Raw genomic sequence first — 14,904 nt, 5'->3', positions numbered from 1 at the left:
TGCTGGAGAGATAGAAAAGCTTTTGAAAGCTTCTCTCTCTTACCAACAGAAGTTGCTCCAATAAAAGATGTTCTTTATCCCACCTTGTGTCTCCAATACTGGTACATTACGAAATCAAACATTTTCTTGCAAGTCAGAATATTAACTATCTGACACAGACTGAATTTAACATAAAAAAACCCAACAACAAAAAAACCCCACCACACTAAAAGAATGTGAAGGTTGTGAAATCAAGCACTGAAAAGATAGGAATCATCAACATTAAAGATGCTTGTGCAAATCTAAATTAGCCCCCATGTGCTATGGAAGTAATTACATGATTCCAGTTATATGTGGGAGAGAAGCAGCAGCCTCATAGAGACTGTTCTGTCCCCTGCAGTGTGCCTGGGGATGCAGGAAACATGTGCAAAGAGGTAAGGGGGAGCATTACCTTTATGGTCCCTTTACTTCCCTGTGCAAGTTTATATAGTGAGTCATGATTGTGTCCTGTGTGACAGTCTGTTCAGAACAGAGGTGGGCAAACTTCAGCCTGTAGGCCACATTCGGTCCGCAGGACCCTCGTGCCCGGCACCTGAGCCCCGGCCCCTCAGCCCCGGCCCCTCCTCCACTACTCCCCCTCCCCTGCAGCCTCAGCTCACAGCGCCAGCCGGCTGGCACAATGCTCTAGGCGACAGCAGGGCTGGCAAGTTGTATGGGCCCATGGTGCCCAAGCTTCAGCAATATTCAGGGCCTGGGCTCCACCAATGTTTGGGGCCAGGTCTGTCCCCTGGCCCTGCCTGCCACCCTCTCACCTCCTGCAAGTGTCCCCTGGCCCCCAGACCATCCCTGCCTCTCCCCTGCAGCTCCACACTGACTCTGCTCTGCAGGCTCCCGGCATCAACTGCCGCCGCAGGGCCCTAGTGTCCCCCATCCCTAGTGGCAGGGCAGGCTGACCCTGACCCTGCCCTTCTGCCTCGGACCCTTCCCTTTTCCGGTGGGATGCTCCACCAGCACAGGGGACCCCCCTGCCCGCAGTCACCACTCCTGCCCCATCCTGGGCAAGGGGCAGCCCCATCCCTCACCCCCAGTGAAGCTACAGTGAGGAGCAGCAGCAGTGGAGGAGGCGCACATGTGATGGCAGCCCCCCCTCCCCCCCACAGGGGAAGTGAGGGGGCTTCCTAGACCTGAGAGGGGCCCTAGGACAACGTGCAGTGACAGTGGTGAGTGTGCTGCTGGGGCAGAGAAGAGGAGCCCTTCCCCCCAGAGCTCATTGCTGCCGGTGGGGAGAGGACTGGGGGGAGTCCTCCTCTCTGGCCCCAGCCCCGGGGCAGCCTGCCTGCACCCCAAAGGCCTCAGCCCCACCCCACCCCAGATCCTGCACCCCCAGCCAGAGCCCTCACCCCCACTTACCCCTAGCCTCTGCCCTAGCCCTGAGCCCCTCCCACACCCCAAACCCCTCATCCCCAGCCCTCATCCCCCCACGCCCTAACCCTCTGCCCCAAGCCCCCTCCTGCATCATGAACCCCTCATCCCCAGCCCCACCCCACAGCTCTCACCCCACCCCTTTGCCCTAGCCCTGAGCCCCCTCCCACACCCCAAACCCCTCATCCCAAACCCCTGCCACACCCCACACAGCCCTTACCCCTGCATCCCCTCCCTCCCAGAGCCTGCACCCCTCACCCCCTGCCCCAGCCCAGAGCCTGCACCCAAACTCCATCCTAGAACCTGCACCTCCACCCCCTTCCCACACACCCTCTCCTTCCCCCAAACTCCCTCCCAGAGCCCTCACCCCCTCCCGCACCCCCACCCCTTGCCCCAGCCCAGAGCCTACATCCAAACTCCATCCCAGAGCCTGCACTGCTCACCCCCTCCAGCACCACCACCCCCTGCCCCAGCCCAGAGCCTGAACCCAGCACCCCAACTCCATCTCAGAGCCTGCACCCCAGACCCCCTCCCCCACACAAACTCCCTCCCAGAGCCCAACCTCTCACCCCTTCTGCACCCAAACTCCTTCTCAGAGCCTGCACCCCAGACCTCCTCTGCCCCACCCAAACTCCCTCCCAGAGCCTTAGGCAGGTAGAGGCAGAGTTTGGGCACCATCAAGATTTCTACAAACCTGCCACCCTGGGGCAGCGGGGCTAGGATCTCCTGGGGCAGCGCAACTGCAGAGCCCAGCCTGACCCGGTGCTCTTTGCTGTGCGGTGGCACGGCAGGCTCCAGCCAGGCAGTGCGGCTTAGCGCCGCCAGCCACCGGTGCTCCAGGCAGCACAGTAAGGGGACAGGGAGCGGGGGCTGAATAGAGAGGGGAGTTTGGGGGTGGTCAGAGGGCAGGGAGTGGGGGGTTGAATGGGGGCAGGGGTCCCAGGGGCCAGTCAGGAAGGAGGGGGGGTTGGATGGGGTGGCTGGGGACAGGGAGTCGGGGGGGGGGGGGAAATGAGGCAGAGGCCGGGCCATGCCTGGCTGTTTAGGGAGGCACAGCCTCCCCTAACCACTCCCTCCATACAATTTCCAAAACCTGATGTGACCCTCAGGACAAAAAAAGTTTGCCCTCCTGGTTCAGAACCTTGTACTTTATTTCCCTGGAACCACTGGTTAATTGAGGAAGGAACAATTATTTTTGCATTAGTCACGGTGGCTTCGCTTTAACAGACAATAGAAAAAACTTCTGTCCATCTATAAACATGTTCTTTCATAATGTATACATCTCACAACCCAAACACTGTCCAACCACCTCAGCAAGAAGCAAATTATGCCAACCATTTTTTTTGCTCCATACCTATTTGAGTCCCAGTTCTGTATTGTGATCTGTTTGAGCAGATAGCTGTGCCTACACAGAGCCCCTCTGAAGTTAGTAGGGCTCTATAAGTAGGGCCTATTAACATCAGAGAGGCTCTGTGTGGCACAGCAGTCTGCTCAAACAGATCACAATACAGGATCCAAGCCTAAACTTAGCAAAATATTGCCTACTCTCCCAATAAAATTATTTCCAAAGCTTATTTTCACTATCAAGAAGAAGAAAAAAAAAAGATACAAAGGTTCAGGGTCATTTGAAGTGATGCATATGTTATTAAACAAATTTATAGGAAAAAGTAAAAAGTAAAAGAATTGGCTTAGCCAAACATATAGTTAGTTAAATTAACCCTCACTTCATTATATCGGACAACAACAACTGGAAGAAGAAAAGGAGTACTTGTGGCACCTTAGAGACTAACCAATTTATTTGAGCATAAGCTTTCGTGAGCTACAGCTCACTTCATCAGATGCATCCAATGAAGTGAGCTGTAGCTCACGAAAGCTTATGCTCAAATAAATTGGTTAGTCTCTAAGGTGCCACAAGTACTCCTTTTCTTTTTGCGAATACAGACTAAAACGACTGTTACTCTGGAACAACTGGAAGATTTATCATCCACCTACATTACTCAAGCTCTCATGTTTTACCAGGTCAATGAACTACAAAACTGTTCATAAGGTTTTAAATACAGAATAGCAGCTCTTTTTGGTTCACTGAAGAGAGATACATTCAATTTTGCCAAGGCCTACTTGGGTAATATCTCCACAGAAGTTATATTATAAAATAAAGTTCTTTTGGTTTGATTGTTTAAACAGTATCGACATTGGACAGAAATCTGCTTATACGATCTGCCTCCGAGAATACCCAGTTCATATATCCCTTTTTTTAATTAATACCATGTCAAATTTAAAATGCTGCCCTAAGTAAAACAGATGCAGATTTCTTTAATAAGTCCTGGTCTGACTTTTAAAGTGTAAAAAAAAAAAAAAAAAAAAAAAATCAGCAATACCACAATGCTTGGAAGAAGTATAGAATAAAGAATGAAAAACATCAAACTATCATCATCAAACAAATTTTAAAAAGCCAAAAGAAAAGAAATTTTCTTAGTGTAGGCAGAACCAACACAGTACCACACATAACAAATGCAGTAACGTGTGATCACTGGAGGTCTCCCAGTCCATTACAGGCCACATTTAATTCTGCTTAGTTTGAGAATTTTGAGAAGTTTACACACCATGACTGCAATTTTTAATCACAGTGAAATATTCTGTATTATGTTAAAACTATTTTACTAAAATTATTCTGGTACCCGATGTGCCTTTTTTCCCTTTTTAAACACTATACTAGTTTTTATTTTTTTTATATTGGTACATGGGAACTCTGAAACAGTGATTCTCAACCTGCGGCCCAACCAGCACACAGCTGCGGCCCATGTGACATCCTCAGGGCCATAACTAGGGCAGGGCAGGAGGGTGCAAAAATGGGGCAGCACACCATCTGGCCCTGAGGCATCAGCTCCCCTTGCAGGATTGGGCCCAGAGGCATTAGCAAGAGACCAGGGTGCTTGGCACCCACCTTATCCCACACACTCGCAGGTCCAGTGACCCTGGCTGGAGCAGGCTCCCCGGTACTAGGACCACGGCAGCAGACAGACAGCATGGGCTGCACAGCTGACCCACCTGAAGAGGCAGGAGACCAGTGGGTGGGGGAAGTGGGAGACGGGGGGGGCGGGACGACTTGAGGGGGTGCAGGGAGAGGTGTGTGGCCAGTGCACGGGGGAGAGACTCTAGGTTGGGGGACTGGTGGCAGTCCCTGGATGGGGGCTAGATATTGGGGCACAGTCCCTGGATGGGGGAGGGTCTGGAGGGCAATCCCTAGGTGAAGGGCTGGGTTTATCTGGGGCAGTGGGGGACTGAATGCTGGAGGGGGGCCATCGCTGGGGAGGGGAAGGCATTCTGCCCTGGACAGGGCATCCTGTCTCTGCATTATATGGCTGCCATAACACATACTAAAAACTTTAAAAAAAAAAAAAAAAGAAAAGAAAGAAGATGTACAGGTATTTTTATATATATGAATGTGGATGCGGCCCACATAACACAGAGAGCTGCATATGCAGTCCACAATGGTAAATAGGTTGAGAACCACTGCTCTGGAATATAGAGCACACTACAGTTATGTGTTTAAATCAAAACTGATGTCTAGAGGCTCCACAAGATCTTGAGTACAGTCTTGATCTCTCCCCACTTTGTAGTCAGAGGGGTTAGCCCTCCTGTCCCAGTGTCACGCACCGTAACACACTGTAGTTCTTAGTCCCTCCAAGCTAACAGACTTTTAGCTCCAAAAGCAGATCCAGAGCTCCTGGTTTAATTCCTGAAGATTATGAGCCATACAGGAGTGTTATTTGAGAGAGATCAAAGCATATCATTAATTTTCATTGTCTTTATTCAAGAACAATTTAAAAACGCATAATATTGATATTAAAATTAATCAGTGTCAATCTACAACACCTTAACACATCAACACATCACATCTTTTTGTCAATGGGACAAACTCTGAAGAAAACAAAAACTTTTTACCATGACTGGACTGAAGATGTAATCAGATTTCATTGTGATTTACCCAACATCTAACTTCAAGGTAATATTTCAGCTGTTTGTAATAGGAGATTTAATACATACCGCTTTTTCTTGCGCCAACAGCGGAAATTATGACTGGAATTGAACAATGATTTAATGCTCTTTTTATCATTGGAACATAACTGTCCTTTACTTCTTGAAATGAAGATTTGTCATTTACAGAGTATTTAATCACAATGATATCAGCTCCTCCAATAAGATTTTGAGAGGTGTACCAGTCACTGTCAAAAATGTCCTACAGAGGGGAAAAAAAAAATGCATCAAGAGTCTTTTATTATTATTATTATAGGCAAGAGAGTGTCTATACAAATATTCTTGCACACAAAAAAATAGATAAATTACGTTTTTGAACTGACGAGATGCAACAAATAGAAGAGTGGGTTTGTGTTTTGTAATTTCTCTGTATAATTTTCTTGTCTGGGAAACAATTTTTGCACTAATAGTAAGCTTATGAATGCCTCAAATCCTAAGAAAGAACAGCAGTTCAAACTCACAGTATTTTTAATAAGCACTGCATGCAGAAATATACGTTGCTCTTTCAATCATTTAACTTCAAAATTGTATTACTAAGGAAATAAAGCAGTGCCATCAGCTTCAATTGTAAAAGTATGCAGTAATTTCTATGATATTGTTAAAGTACTGTAGGATCTTTTTGGGTGGATACACAAACACTTTGCTGCGTACTTATAGAACTTTCAAGGCAAATTTTAAAAATTTACACTGTATATTTCTATTAAAAAGCCTGCACAAAAGATTCTGGTGTATTGACCAACAAGCTACCTATTAAGAGTTTGCAGTTTATAGACTATATAATAACTGTACATACGATCTCTAGTTCTGGTTACAAGAAGTAACTATGGTTACTGATTTATCACTGACACTTATCATAACAAGGTATACACACTAGAGTTGTTTCATGATTCTAATTAATTACAGCTAAAGAAAACCTCTTCTCTGAAGGCCTATCTACACAGGGACATTCAGGAAAATTAAGGAGAATTAACTAAAGCTGCAAAGTAAACATGCATAAATTAAAACATTAAATCCTGCGTGGATGCTCTCATTTCAGAGGTAAAGTGGCCTTTATTTACCATGCTATAGAGAACTAAGGCCATTTTACTTCTGAATGAGAACGTCTACCTTGAAGGGTTAGATGTGCTTTAACTTGTACATATTAACTTCATTGTTTTAGTTAATTCACCTTACTTTTCCTGAGTCCTGGTCTATTCTACAAGCTTAAGTCAATACAACATCACTCAGAGGTGTAGATTTTCCACGCCCCTAAGCAATGTAGTTATATTGACCTAACCCCTAGTGTAGACAGCACAATGTCAACAGGAGAGCTTCTCCTGTCGACATAGCTACCACCTGTTGGGGAGGTGAATTACCTAAGTTGATGGGAGACGCGCTCTCATCGGCAGAGGTAGTGTCTTCACTAAGCTCTATAGCAGCACAGCTGCAACAGTGCAGCTGCGCCACTACAGTGCCGTAACTGTAGACAAACCCTAAGTATCCCTTTGCTTTAACCTTCCTGAGTGTCCCCATGTAGACAAGCACTGAGACCAGAGAAGCGGAGAGCAGTTGGGCCATAGTAGTCTCGAACACCGTTTGCAACACTTTCCTCTTAAGACAGAGGAGCTAATCAGAATTCCTGTTCAGATGGCTGTTCAAGATTCCTGTTCTCCTGTCTGCAGTGTCCTATACTGCCAATACCTGTTTTGCAGTGTTGCTTTTGATTGGCAATCTATTCTTTTATTTCCATTTTTAGTAGTAAGTTAAAGGATTCTAGATTGCCAGTCTGAAGAGGGAAGTCTGTTTTATCTCCACTCCCTTCCCTTCCCCCTCCCACCCCCCAAAAAACCAAACAGGGTAGGCAGCAGCATAATGAGCTTCTGCACCAATGTTCCTCATTGGTGACCTATAAGGGTCATCTCTAGGTGAATAAGCGGGCAGTTGTCTATATGACATTTTATCTATCCATGCCCTCTCTTCAGAGATTGTCATCCTGGATACTAATCTACTGAGAACAGGGGAATAGTTCTCATATCTTATTTCCTATCTTATGTACCAACCAGTTTAATCTCACAGTTAGCCTAAGGATCACTAAGCTGGAGAACTTCAAAAGTGGTCCCAGGAATATGAGAGCAGCAAAGAAGATCTCCCAACACTCTAAACAGTATCAGGCAGGAGAGGAAACCAGAGAACCACAGGAAGGTGGAACCAAACAAAGCCAGGGATGAAATAAGCCACAAAGCAAAGGAGCAAGGAAAGCAAGGAGCAGAAAATAAGGCAAGGATAGGCAACTTTAACTCTTTGGCAGGCCACACTTTTTTTTTTTTTTAAATTAAAAGAATCTACATATCTTATAAATCCGAAATGTTTGGTATAGTATACGTGTAAACATACAATTGATTGTGTATTGACAGTGTAAAACCAAAGCGTTCTTAAAATATAAAAACCCTTCAGAGCACAACCTTCAAATTAAAAAAAAAAAAACAAAAAAAACCCAAAACCCAACAGTTTACACATAAATCTTTCACTAACCTTTTTTCAATGTGCTGAAGAGCAGGGGATTAATAAATGAAAACAACAAAGTAAAACATTCTTAATGTTTTTTCTCCACTGCCTGGCCATTTTCTTTCACGCCATTCTCTTTCATGTCAAAAGGGAAGGAGATTTGCCACTGTGCCACCCAGCTCTGGTTATTGTCTCCTCACTGGCAGAAATGCTCCCCGCCCCTCAGCAAAGCAGACAATGGGGCTGGGCACAATCATATTGTGGGAGCTGGCAGCCAATTATGTTCTTATCAGACGAAGAGCTTGCCAAGCCAAATGTGTGGCAGTCTCATCAGCAAAGTTCAGAGCCCTCAGACGACCATCAAATATGATCAGAGGATGGCTGTCAGCATTGAGACACATTGTCTTTGGCCACAGCTTCACATGGGATCCCTTCTTTGGCCCCAGGTGTGAAAGCTGGCTGCACGTTACCCTGGCTGATTCAAAACCTGTTCAGAAGGGCCCATGAGCAGCATGGCAAATCAAAGCCAGATATACACATGGTCAGGTCCGTTACAAGAGGGTAGCCACTGGGAAAGCAGTAACCAGAGCCAAGGGGTGTGGGGCAGAGCCCTGCTCCACCATGAGTGACCGATACATGGTTGGACCAATGACAGGCTGTCATAAACATACAGGTAAGGGTACCATAAAATCCCTCCTTTACCTGTAAGGGGTTAAGAAGCTCAAATAACCTGGTTGGCACCTGACCAAAAGGACCAATAAGGGAAGAAGATCCTTTCAAATCTGTTTTGTTTTTGTGCCTTTTGTTGTTCTCTCTGGGACAGAGAGGACCAAGGCAGAAAAAAAAAAAAACCCACACACCTCTCCTAAAACCCTACCAGAAATAAGAATCTGCTTTACTTACAATTTTTGTAATGTAAGGAAATACATTATTTTCCCTATGCTAAGAGAGAGGTTTATTCCTGTTTTTTGTAACTTTGAAGTTTTGCCTAGAGGGGAATCCTCTTTGTTTTAAATCTTATTACCCTGTAAAATTACCTTCCATCCTGATTTTATAGAGGTGCTTCTTTTACTTTTATTCTTTAAAGTTCTGCTTTTAAGAACCTTATGGGTTTTTAATGTCCTAAAAACCTAAGGGTCTGGTCTGTGCTCACCCTGTTTACCTATTTGGTTGGTATAAGATTCTCAAGCCTCCCCAGGAAAGGGTGTGAAGGGGCTTGGGGGATATTTTGGGGAACAGGAACCCCAAGTGGTCCTTTTCCTGAATCTTTGTCTAGCTCACTTGCTGGTGGCAGCAGTACCATCCAAGGACAAGGAAGGAGTTGTGCCTTGGGGCAGTTTTTAACCTAAGCTGGTAGAAATAAGCTTAGGGAATCTTTCATGCGGGTCCTCACATCTGTACCCCAGAGTTCAGAGTGAACCCTGACACAGGCATTGCAACCCAGAGCATGGGCTCCTGCTCCCAATCCTGGGCTTCACTCCAATTCCCAGAGTCGCAGACTATGGCTCCATCCCATGCCACCTAGCTCTAGTTACTTCCTCTCTGTTGATAGAGGTGAACCCTACCCTCATCCACCCACTGCTTTGTGGGGGGGAGAGGGGCCTGGCCAGAACCTGTGTTTCTTACCTCCCACTCAGCCAGCCACTGAGGAGGCAGTAACTGGAGCTGGGTGGTGTGGTCTGAATCAGTGCCTGTGCTGATGGGGAAGCAAAGTGGTCTGAGGCAGCAGCAACTTTACTAAAAGACATGCCCCTCAGCAACCCAGCTCAATTGAAAAAAAAAAAAAATTCTCAGGCTGTGACCCCACCTATGGGCAGGACAAATAAAATGATCTGGCAGGCCAGGAATGTTCCCCAAGCCACTAGTTCAGGGGTGGGCAAACATTTTGGCCTGAGGGCCACATCAGCATTGCAAAACTGTATGGAGGGCCAGGTAGGGAAGGCTGTGCCTCCCCAAACAGCCTGGCCCGCCACATCCTGACTGCCCCCCTCAGAACCTCCCACCCATCAACCCTCCCTGCTCCTTGCCCTCTGACCACCTCCTCCCGGGACCCCAACCCCTAACTACCCCCAGGATCCCACCCCCCTGCTCCCTGTCCCCTGACTGCCCCGACCCCTATCCACACCCCCGCCCCCAAAAGGCCCCCTGGGACTCCCACCCCTATCCAACCCCCATTTCCCGTCCGCTGACTGCCCCTGCATGAACCTCTGCCCCATTCAACCGCCCCCGGGATCCCCTGCCCCTTATCCAACCTCCCCGCTCCCTGCCCCCTTACCATGCTGCTCAGAGCTGCAGGAGCTTGCAGCTGCCCGGCCGGAGCCAGCCACGCCACCAGTGCTACCCAGTAAGAGCAGTGGGCCAGAGCGCTGGGGGTGCAGTGTGCTGAAGCTGCGGGGCAGGGGGACAGCCGGGGAGGGGGCAGGCAGCTCAAGGGCGGGGCAGGACGGTCCCGGCCTGTGGGCCATAGTTTGCCCACCTCTGCACTAGTTGCTCATCCCTGAGGTGGAGGGAGGGAAGAAAGATAGAAAAAGGCAGAACAGAGGGCTCAGAAGGAATGGAAAGGAAAAAGAAGCAGTATGATCTGTGAAGGGAGGTTGTGGGAATGACAGAATTGAAAATGGAGAGAAGAGTAATAAAAGGGAAGGAAGGAGAGAAAAGGCAACAAGAGAAAACAGAAGTTAAGAAGTAGGAACAGATGAAAGAGAAAAATCACTACAACATACAGTTGTGACTGCTTTAATTCTAACTGGAATGTATTTTGATAACCTCAAATATATATTTGGTTTTAAAATTGTTAAATTAGTTTGTGAATTAACTGCTATGTTCAAGTAAGTGAAACTATTAGCACTGACTTGACCTAAATATAGCATTGGCAGATATTTGTATAAACTCCTATATAGTTCCTCACATGCACCTCTCGCCCACCTTAGGTAGCAACACTGTTGACATTCCAGTTCTTGGCCATCCCAACTAGAGACCGGCAATCATGCAGAGTTCTGCAATAATCTTGTGCAAGGAAAACTTCCTATAAGTTGGCACCAGAATCCCATATTTATTTTTGTTCAACAATTTACCCGCACAGCTGTGGATCATTTAGGATAAATGCAGCTCAATATGGAGACAAGGTGTCTCACACCTGAGATCAGTCACAAAACACACAGCCAACCCCTTTTCTCTAAATTATGCTGGACTGCATATTCAGATGCCACAAACAGAGCTAATACAGACACAGCTGTAACATTAAAGGTTTCAGAGTAGCAGCTGTGTTAGTCTGTACCCGTAAAAAGAAAAGGAGGACTTGTGGCACCTTAGAGACTAACACATTTATTTGAGCATAAGCTTTCATGAGCTACAGCTCACTTCATTGGATGCAACCCGATGGAGTGAGCTGTAGCTCATGAAAGCTTATGCTCAAATAAATGTGTTAGTCTCTAAGGTGCCACAAGTCCTCCTTTTCTTTTTTGCTGTAACATTAAAGTAGATATTCACTAATATAGATAAGATCAGGTGCATTTTCCAAAAAGAAACTACAGATGGCTGCAGTCTTATTAGTGACAACCAAACATTAAACATCAGCCAATAGTTAGCACAACCATTTACAATCTCTCCAGGCCACTGAGAAAAGACATGTGGCAGACAAGACCAGCTGAACAAATCACAAATGTCAACCATCTGTCTTATGCCTGACAATGGCCCTTTTATGTCTAGTCTTAGTCATAAAGGCATGTGAGCAGATTCTTTAGAACTGTTCACTCACTAAATCTGCCAAATCTCCAACCGCCAGCAGGAGTAACTGCAAACTCTCAACCACCATAGACATGTGGCATTGAAGTGGCAGTGTCACCAAATATACCTAGAACCTTCAGCCTGCAGAAGACAGAAGTCCCTAAGGGATCCACCCTTGAAAAAACCACAAATAACCAGAGACAGCCTCAAGCGTAAGCAAAAAATGCTCATCCTACTGTTCTCCACAGTTCACAAAGGGCTTGTCTATACTAGCACTTTACAGCACTGCAACTTTCTCACTCAGGGTGTGAAAAAAAAAAAACACACCTCTGAGCGCTGCAAGTTTCAGCACTGTAAAGTGGCAGTATAGACTGTGCTCCCAGCGCTGGTAGCTACTCCCCTCGTGGAAGTGGGTTTTTTTAGAGCGCTGGAAGAGCTCTCTCCCAGCTATGGTGCCGTGACTACACGGCCGCATTAAAGCGCTGCTGCTTTAACGTTGCTAGTGAAGACATGCCCTAAGAAACCTCTCACCTGCCCCAGCTGGGAAAGACTAGAGTAGAAGTTACACTGGTAGCATTCCCAGAAGCATGAAGTGGTTGACAACAATATAAGCTGCCACTGCTGTTCAGTCACTGCGATCCTAAGGTCTTCTGAATTCAAGTTTTGGTTGTATTAAGACATCCAAAAAATTCATATGATTGTAAAACTAAAACAAATTCCTGAATGTGTGACCACTCTCCGCAAGCCAGGCAATAGGATGTTCTTCTTATACCATTCTCCATCTACCCACCAACCCGCCTCCCAATTTATCCTACTACTCTCCTATAGCCTCTTAATTAAAGGTTCAATTCTGCAACATTTATTTATGTTGAGCAGCACTTACTCACAGGTCTGGTCTCACTGAAGTCAATAGGACTACACATATAAGGGTGAAAAGAAAAGGAGGACTTGTGGCACCTTAGAGACTAACCAATTTATTAGAGCATAAGCTTTCGTGAGCTACAGCTCACTTCCTCAGATGCATCAGAGGAAGTGAGCTGTAGCTCACGAAAGCTTATGCTCTAATAAATTGGTTAGTCTCTAAGGTGCCACAAGTCCTCCTTTTCTTTTTGCGAATACAGACTAACACGGCTGTTACTCTGAAACCTGTCATATAAGGGTGAGAGACTTTCAGACTTGGATCCTCTTTCATCTGAATTTTTTGATTAAAGCAAAATGATTGATCAAAAACACAGGCTACCACTAGAGAACAGAATGCTGACTAACCCAGGTCTTAAGCTACCAATGCTTCATCATGCATTTCTTACACTCAAAACTCCTGTAGACTCCAACAGAAGTTTTGGGTGTGCAAGGAACGCAGTATCAGGCCCCATATAATATTTTTAAATTGAAACTAATGAAGTCACCAGATGGAACAAACATTTAAACAATTAAAAAAAATAAATAGTGCTCTGAAATAATCACAAAAATAGAGGAGGGTGCGGATTCTCTCACAATCTCACAAAAACAGAGAAATCAGTCCATTATTGCACATAATGGGGAAAAAAAACTGCTAACAAAAGCTAAATTTATAAAACTATCAATTTTTTTAATGCTTTTGATTTAGGAGCTTATTTTCTACACTTGCTCATTCAGTATATTAAACAGGAACCACTAGAAATGAAAATGAGTCCATATACTGTACCTTAGAATGGACCAATCATAAAATTTAAATCAATAATTTTCAAAGAACTGTTGTATCAAAACATTCTGATCAAGAGTGATTTTCAAGCTTCACAAAACATTTTTGTTTTCTTTTGGATTATTTTCATGCAGTTTTCACTGAACAGAGTTGAAAAATACTACCTCCATATAGGTGCAATAGATTAGGACCCTGCTCATGAGGGTCTTTTACTCCTGTTCCTCCAAGAGACTGTCAGTATTTGTTTTGGTGGTTGTATTTTAACATTAGAAGTAAACTTCCAATCTTTTTAAATTAATATTTTGACTGGTTAAAATACCACTAAAGAGCTAAGACCATCAAAATCATTTGAAAAAAAAAATACCCCCACTGTATTTGGACTGAATTAGGAGTGGCTACAATGTTGATTGCAGAACATAGTTTCAGACTAGTCGCTTACCCAAAGGGGACAGTCATGTACCACCAGTCTGACATTTCCAAACACACAAGCTTGATATTCAGTAAACACAGGATTTCCAACATGGTTTGCAGAGTTCAGCAGCAAACTGCTTTCAGTCGCTGAAATGAGAGCACTTCTCCCAAGATAGGTCCAGATCAGACTTGATTGCTGATTGTCTTCAGGAAATCCATCTCTCTCATTTCCAAAGGCTACAACATGAACAGACCTAAAACAACAAGAAGTGCCGTTAGCGAAGACTGGTGAAGAGGGGAGATGGGGGGGCTAAGAATATACTTTCATATCAAAACAAGAATATTAATCCTTCTCTAGCCTCTTCTTTCACTAGACTAACACCCCAGGAGTCAACAGTGAGTTACATATATGATCTCAAATCCAATAGCAGAAGTGGAAAGGAGTGCTTTATAAATCACCAGCTTGTTTGGCTTTTTATTTGTCCATTTCCACATGTAGCTTCACAGATGTAACCTCAACGATTCCTGTCACATATTCAGTGGCTTTGGTGTGTTTTCAATGCTCTAACCTCCTGTTCAGTCCTTCAGCCCCTGCAAGTCAATGAATGTAACTGCATGTGACAGTAGCAGGACAAGCCCTTGCCATGAATCTGTTTCTGTTGTAGGTGAATTCAGCAAATATCCTCAGCAGCAGGCAGCCCCAGGCTCAGCCGTCTCCTTACATCAACCCTACCCAAGGGCATAATTCATACAATGGAGAGACTTGACATTTCTGCAGAACCAACATAATGTGGCCAGGTCAGCAAAGAAAGACACAGGCTCTTCAGCAACAGCACATTCGACTGCATGGAAGGGAGCTGATTACATGGCCTTCCTCTGTGGCAGCGTGGGGGGGTGGGGGGGAAGAGAGAGAACAAATAAATAAATGAGCTCACTGCCATCCAATCTGTATGAAGACAGCCTTCTGAACTATGAAGATCCTACCCAAGTAAGAGAAGATAAATGAGAGTAGCCCCCGCTAAGGAAAGGCTGCAAAAAGAAAAATGAAGTATGAAAGGCTGAATCTTTCTACTTAAGCAATTCAAACCTTTTACTTGTATAAAAGTATTTTTAACAGTTGGCTGATAGCTATAGAAAATCTAAAAGCATGTTTCAGTGCTAAC

General features: G+C 45.3%; 1 protein-coding gene across 7 annotated transcripts in view; it reads right to left on the bottom strand.

Annotated features, from left to right (window-relative positions):
• Positions 1-14,904, bottom strand: part of RHOBTB3 (Rho related BTB domain containing 3) — a 73,861-nt gene that overhangs the window by 52,414 nt on the left and 6,543 nt on the right. For all 7 annotated transcript variants that reach the window (XR_012158973.1, XR_012158971.1, XR_012158972.1 and 4 more), the window contains exons 3-4: positions 13,770-13,995; positions 5,449-5,641 (exon numbers count right to left, since the gene is read on the bottom strand). Coding sequence is in view for 4 of the 7 variants with exons in the window: in XM_073344539.1 (XP_073200640.1) it covers positions 5,449-5,641; positions 13,770-13,995 (419 nt within the window). In the remaining 3 variants the exon portion in view is untranslated. The remainder of the gene's footprint in view (positions 1-5,448; positions 5,642-13,769; positions 13,996-14,904) is intronic.

This window comes from Lepidochelys kempii, chromosome 5, assembly GCF_965140265.1.
Source record: "Lepidochelys kempii isolate rLepKem1 chromosome 5, rLepKem1.hap2, whole genome shotgun sequence".
NCBI lineage: Eukaryota > Metazoa > Chordata > Testudines > Cheloniidae > Lepidochelys > Lepidochelys kempii.
The sequence above is the reverse complement of the archived record's forward strand: the minus strand, read 5'-3'. Positions and strand labels throughout refer to the sequence as shown.